At 30.7% G+C, this 7318-nt stretch overlaps 2 protein-coding genes across 2 annotated transcripts; both read right to left on the reverse strand.

Moving 5' to 3' along the window:
• Positions 1–3029: 3029 nt before the first annotated feature.
• LOC131623447 (uncharacterized) lies at positions 3030–4945 on the reverse strand. The gene is made up of 6 exons (XM_058894453.1): positions 4793–4945; positions 4550–4643; positions 4288–4316; positions 3632–3703; positions 3301–3512; positions 3030–3194 (listed from the first exon to the last, which is right to left on the reverse strand). The coding sequence occupies exons 1-6, from the start codon at positions 4943–4945 to the stop codon at positions 3086–3088; spliced, it is 669 nt and encodes a 222-aa protein (XP_058750436.1). The 3' UTR covers positions 3030–3085.
• Positions 4946–5132: 187 nt separating this feature from the next.
• On the reverse strand, positions 5133–6385 carry LOC131623448 (chloroplastic group IIB intron splicing facilitator CRS2-B, chloroplastic-like). The gene is made up of 4 exons (XM_058894455.1): positions 6305–6385; positions 5537–5689; positions 5301–5351; positions 5133–5210 (listed from the first exon to the last, which is right to left on the reverse strand). Exons 1-4 carry the CDS (start codon positions 6383–6385, stop codon positions 5133–5135), a joined length of 363 nt encoding a protein of 120 aa, XP_058750438.1.
• Between the last annotated feature and the right edge of the window lie 933 nt (positions 6386–7318).

Genomic DNA, 7318 nt, shown 5'->3' on the forward strand with positions numbered 1-7318 from the left:
TTTTCTTTAAAAGTTATGGACACCTCATTTACTAGCTCTAATTTTTGACGAATCCTTGTTTGTGAATGATTACACTAATTATTGCATGTGTCATATTGAACATTCGTTTCTTTAAAGATACTTTAAAACCTATATTGGATCTTTGTTCACTATGGGCGGAACTAATGAGAGCACCCCACGACTTTCCATGTGGTGGTCATTTTGAATTTTAAAAATAACTTTTATGCCACCATTACTTAAAAAAAATTTCTTGTGATGTTTTTTATCATTTCAGGATTCCTTTAGTTAACCCACCCGAATGGAAGCAATTGGCCGCTACAGTGAAGTTAACTCCAACCTGAACATATTGAATTATCTTCCTTAGATGAAAATCTGTACAATAATAAATAAATATAATCGAGAAAACAAGTGAAACAAAAATAGTAAAACAAAAGAAACTAAGTAAAGTAATAAAACCATAAATATGAGAATCATGTCTACAAAGTTTATATTGTTCGTATCCACTATTGTTATTGTGGGAATCTTCTTTTCCGCCACCATGTCCAATAAAATAGAAAAGGATGGTGTCACCATCATTGGGGTGTGCCACCACTTTAGACAATTTGTTGCAAGTAGAGATTCATAGTATTTTTTTAATTATGTTATATAAGGTCTTCAACTACGGTAAAAAATGTAGGTTTCAAAGCTTTGGCTTTGGGAAATGTTGGTCGTAACTCAAGAACAACATCTACCATTAGCATAACGTCTTCGAACAAAAAACGTAATAATTAACAAGACAAAAATTCATTTTTATTGCTGCAATTGATGGACCAATAAGTCATTTTGCTGAAAAAGCATTGACTAAGGTATTATTTTGGTAAAACCTAATACATATTAGAACATTTAGACTTCATTGATTCCATTACTACTTTTTCATTAATTTAGAACATAATATGGTAAAACCTAATACATATTAGAACATTTACATTTTTTCTTTACCCTTTCCCTTTCCTATTCTATCCGGTTCATTCTTGTCCTTTTTTTTCACTTCTAATCCCTTGAGCTCCAAAATGCAAAAAAATATACTTCAGTACAATAACAATATAAACTTGAATTTTGTGTCACTTTCTTTTAAAAATTCTAAACACCTCATTTACTAGCTATATGATTTTCACAATTCTTTGTTTTTGAGTGATTACACTATTTATTGCATGTGTCAAGTTGCACCTTCGTTTGGTTTAATATACATTAAAACCTATACTGACACTTTCATTACTATGGTGACACTAATGATGATTCCCAACGGCTTGCCATCTGGTGGTCATTTTGAATAAAAAATTGCTTTTTAGCTGCCATTTCTTCAGGAAAATATGATTTCTGTTGTTATTTCCTATTATTTCATGGAGACTTTGAGCTAGCCCACCCCAATGGCAGCAATCAGCCACTATAGTGAAGTTAACCCCAATCGGAACATATTCCGCAATCTCCCTTTAGATAGAAATATGTACAACAATAAATAAATATAATAGAGTAAAACGGAAAAAGTAAAATAATATAAACTATAAAAATGTTAATACCATCCAATATAAGAACCATCCCCATATAGCACATATTATTCGTGTTCACTATTGTTATTGTAGGAAGTTTCTATTCCGCCACCATGTCCAATCAATAAAATAGAAAAGGATTGTGTCGCCATCATTGTACTGTACCAACATTTTAGACAACATGCTGCAAATATTTCTCAATCTATTCTTGGTATTTATGAATTATGCAATACAAGATTTCCCGCTACAGTAAAAAATGAAGGTTTCAAAGCTTTAACTTTGGGAAATATTGCGGGTAACACAAGAACATCATCTACCATTAGCATTACGTCTTCAGATAAAAAAACAATAATAATTAATATGACATTGTTTAATGGACCAATTAGACATTGTGCTCTACAAGGGTAATCGAATGCATTGTTTAAGGCTTCTTTTTTTTTTTTAAAAAACAATGTGAAGTTAAGTTTGAACTAAATGAAAAAGAATGTGAAAATAGGCAAACAGGCGAAGGTGAGAACAAAATAGTCCATTTCATATATTTTTTTCATAAAATTGGAGTTAAAAGTGAAGGGAAAAGTGTACCATAAAGAAATAAAATAAAATATAACTATCATAAAAATAAACATACAAGCACTCTCACAAAAACAAAAATGTACTTAACATTTGAATTTTTATATTTGTTTTATTTCTTCCTATTTGTTGATATAAATCACCAAACGTTTTCTTGTAGAAAATAACTTGAAACGCTATCTTTTAGGCTTCATTGAATTACATGACTAATTTTTCATTGATTTATAACATAATATGTTAAAACCTAATACATAAAGTGCAAAATTAAAAATACATAATAGACAAAAATAAATAATAGTAACATATAAAAAAATATACATTTTTTCTTTTCCCTTTCCTAATTTATCCCTTTTATTTTATTTCGCTTCTAATCCCTTAAGCCCTAAAATTTAAGAATCAACTTCACTGCAATTACAGTATAACCTTGAATTTTGTGTCACTTTCTTTTCTTTAAAAGTTATGGACACCTCATTTACTAGCTTTAATTTTTTGACGACTCCTTGTTTTTGAGTGATTACACTAATTATTGCATGTCTCATGTTGAACCTTCGTTCGTTTAAAGATACTTTAAAACCTATATCGGATCTTTCTTCACTATGGGCGACACTAATGAGAACACCCAACGGCTTTCCATGTAGTGGTCATTTTGAATCTTAAAAACAACTTTTAAGCCACCATTACAAAAGATATGCACAGTTTTTCAACTTTTAAGCAACTTTTTATTCCAAAGTTTCACTCTTTTTTCGGATAGTTCATATTTCAGTACTTATAAGACTTTCAATGCTTTCATAGAAGATAGTATCACATTATAAAAAGATATGCACAGTTTCTTTTTTAACAAATAAAATACAACTCATAAGATATTAGTTTTTGATCATACATGAAAAATAGTTCCTTATGATTTTATTTATTTTCATATTAAAATACACAATATCCATACTCCATATAAACATATACTGCATTAATGTGAGGATAGCGCAATTTCCTGCTCAAACATGACCTCTGTCAGTTTGTGGGTGATATGTTTGACGCCTAAGTTGAGAATCGGTATTTGGTTGCTGCAGAAATATTCTTGTTGGATCGTTAGGATCAACATACCTGCATAATGTTTTCAACTATAAATCTTCGGGTTCTAGATTATAAACAATACAATCCATACACTAACAGACTAACCAAAAAAAACTAAATTTCAACTTTCACTTACGCATGTCTCATCATCTCATCGATAGGAGCCTGAGATACTCGCAGAGGATCGACACGAGATTCTGTAGGCGCACTAACACGTTGATTATACTGTCTCACTGCAGCAATCAAATTGAAGAAAAGAGGAATGAATGTTCCACAGCCTCCCTCTTTGAATATGATCTTAAAGGAGTGTGTGGAGTAAAGATCTCTATGTTGATCAGTTGTGACTACCTATATTGCAATTTTAGAAAGTTACAAATTTTAGGACCAAAGATTTTGATACAACAATTAATAATTACATAATCTATAGGACCAAAATCATGGTAGTAAATAATGAAAAATTAACTTACGGGTTTAACAAGTCCAGAAATATTATTGCAATGAAATATTGGTTGGTTAAATTTTTCACCATTGATATATAGCTGCATAGGGACCAAGACATTGAAAATATCAAATATAGAGCATGTACGTAAATTGAATATTTATTGGCAATTGAGAAATAAAATATAAAATGCGAAATACATTTTATCCATTTCTAGTAAATAGCTCTTTCTCAACTTAACCCCCTAAGAAACGAAATAGCAACACACAAAACTATCTCAAATTTTGATTTCAAGTGAAAAAGTAATAGTTTGGAGGTTAAACTTAAGCCTTAAATAACAAGTATACGCATGCCAGGATTAATAACCTGACACACTAACATAATAAAACCTAAAGTTAGCAGGCCTCAAATAATAATGGCAATTTTTCCATGAACAACCAACAGGCCTATAATGCACTCTCATGGCCCACATAGTAATCATAATTTCACATGGCTCATATAACAGAAGATATACAGGGCAACATGAATATATTTATAAACCCGATAATATGACATATATTTGTACAACCTCTACAATGATTCTATTCTGCTACTCATAAATAATCATAGTAACACAACAAGAACCTAAAACGGAAAATTTAGCCTGCTGCCAATTGGAAGCAATGAAAGAATTGTATCACGTACCAAAGGCATATCGAAAGTAAAATCTAATCCTGGAAACATTATTTTATTTTTATTAGTTTATAGACTTGACCTCCCTCGGTATTTACATTACTATATTATTGACTATCCAACACAACACAACAGAAGAGTTAAAAAATAAAAAAGATGAAGTGTAACTCAACTTCTGATGCAAAATCTCCATTTCAGCATAGCATTATAGTTTCAATTGATAAATGCATTTCCAACGAGAACAAAAACTACACATAAATGAGAAGCAACTCACCTGTTTTCTTCAGGAGGTGACAAATTGCAGCCACCAATGACACCAGACGGTGCTGCTTTTCAGAATCCAAAGTACCATTCTCCTTTTTAATGTCCTATAACATCCAACGAAGATAATCAAACATGAAATCCGGAAGAAAATACTCTAGAAACGCAAAAATCAAGTAGCAAATAGTAATAATATCGGGTCTGGAACATAGTTTTTATGAAGTAGTTGGGAAGAGTGAAGAGAGGAACTGAATACCTTGAGAAAGCGAGGAAAATCATGGAGAAGTGAAGCGAAGAGCGAGGGCGGAGACAAATCGGTGGAAACCAAAATACAATCGAGATCCATCAGAATGGCTGAAGGAGGCACTTGATCGAAGCTTTTCAATAATAAAGCATTGACTGAAACCATTCAAAGCACCTTCTGTAAGTTTATAGAAATTCAACTCACCATCATTATTGTCTTACATCAGTAAGATTATAGAAATTCAACTCACCATCAGCAAGATTTTCTAGACTAAGTCATTTCCTATCCTCAAAATTATATTTTGTTGACACTTAAAAAGTCTCAATGACCATTTTCAGAAATACAACAAACATTACGCATTGTGATGCCCAAGTCCACCTTTAGGTTGAAGCTTCAAAACACCGTTTGGAAGAATAGTTTCAGCATAAACCTATATCAAAATTTCCAAAACCTAAATCCAAGCCAAACATCAACAATTTCCAAATTGTAACCAAACAAGATCAAACTAAGAAATACATACCAGTAGAATGTAACACAAGGGCACTCGATAATATGCAGCAAGCGGCCCAACCTTCAAGAACATTGAAAATAAGAAAACTTAAGAACAAAAAGATAACATTCAAACCAACAAATCACAGTAACCACAAACAACTATAATCACCAAACCATGTAATTCATCCATAGCCAATTTCAGCGTGAGGACTCATATACGTATTAATCACGAAAACCTAGCTATTATATACGGCGAAAACTAACCGATTTGCCACTAAAATTCATGTAAGTTTGAGGCTTTGCGGACAAAATAGGTGCTTCTCCTATAGAGCCTAATCCAATCAAGGAATTTGACTGTAACGTATTCACCAAAATCCCTTCATTTCGAGAAAGACTATCAATCATTTCAAATCCAACCTAAGAAGAAAAAATTACCATAAGATTAAATTCAGTAAATTGATTCAATTACTTTGAAAGCTAAAAAGGTTTTGCGTGCGATGAACGATCTATGTTTCAGAGATTTTGGTTTCGGAGATTTGTGCGATGGAGATTTGGGTTTCGGAGAGGTTGTGGATGCCATGACAATAGTGAATTGAAAAGGTTGTATGTTAATTTACACCCATTAATATCATTTAACTAGACAAATAACACTTAATAAAATAAAATATAAAATAGATTGTGGTTGGTTAATAGGTGTAGAAGTAATATTTTAGATTATAAAATTAAATAATTTTTTTTAAGTCTATTTAAATTTACACCCGTTTTAAGTTTAACGGGAGTAATAGATATTTGATTATAATAATATTTTTAAATTACTCCCGTTTTTAAAAAATAAGGTATATATTGTCAGGTGATAACACTTAAAATGACACTTTATTTACAAAATTGTCACTGCAATTCTTATTTACACCCGATTTTTATATATCGGGTGTAAATTTAAAAATTACATTGTTCTTTTTGCACTAGTGAATAGAGAAAAAACAAGTAAAACAAAAATAGTAAAAGAAAAGAAATTAAGTAAAGTAGTAATACCATAAATATGAGAATCATCTCTACAAAGGTTATATTGTCTTTATCCATTATTGTTATTGTATGAATCTTCTTTTCTGCCATCATGTATAAAAAAATAGAAAAGGATGGTGTCACCATCATTGGGGTGTGTCACCATTTTAGACAGCCTGTTGCAAATAGTTTTGAATGGATTGATAGTATTGTATGAATTATGTTATATAAGGTCTCCAGCTACGTAAAAAAATGAAGGTTTCAAAGCTTTGGTTTCGGGAAATGATGGTTGTAACTCAAGAACAACATCTATCATTAGCATAACGTCTTCGAATAAAAACCGTAATAATTAATAAGACACAAATTCATTTTTATTACTACAATTGATGGACCAATAAGACATCGTTGAAAAAGGGTAATTAAAAGCATAGATTAAGGTCTTTTTTGTTAAAAAAATATGGTGAAGTTAATGTGGAAATAAGTGAAGAGGAATTTTAAAATAGGTGAATTGGTGAAGGTGAAAATAAAAGAGTCCATTTTATAGACTCTTTACATAAAATTGGAGGGAAAAGTACACCGAAAAGAACAATGAAATATAAGTACCGTAAAAAAACATACAACCACTCACACAAAAATAAAAATGTCAGAATAAAAAAACTCTACACTCTGACTTTTGGCTTCATTGAATTTCATTACTACTTTTTCATTAATTATAACATTATATGGTAAAACCTAATACATATACTATAAAATAAAAAGTACATAACAGACAAAAATAAAAAAACATAAACGTATAAAAACATTTACATTTGTTCTTTTCCCTTTCCCTTTCCTACTTTATTCCTTTCATTCTTGTCCTTTTTTCTCTTCTAATCCCTTAAGTACCAAAACACAAAAAAATAATTTCAGTGAAACTACAATATAACCGTAAATTTTGTGTCACTTTTATTTCTTTAAAAATTCTGGACACCTCATATACTAGCTATAAAACTTTCACGATTCTTTGTTTTTGAATGATTACACTATTTATTGTATGTGTCAAGT

The sequence above is a fragment of the Vicia villosa genome, unplaced genomic scaffold, assembly GCF_029867415.1.
Source record: "Vicia villosa cultivar HV-30 ecotype Madison, WI unplaced genomic scaffold, Vvil1.0 ctg.000067F_1_1_3, whole genome shotgun sequence".
NCBI lineage: Eukaryota > Viridiplantae > Streptophyta > Magnoliopsida > Fabales > Fabaceae > Vicia > Vicia villosa.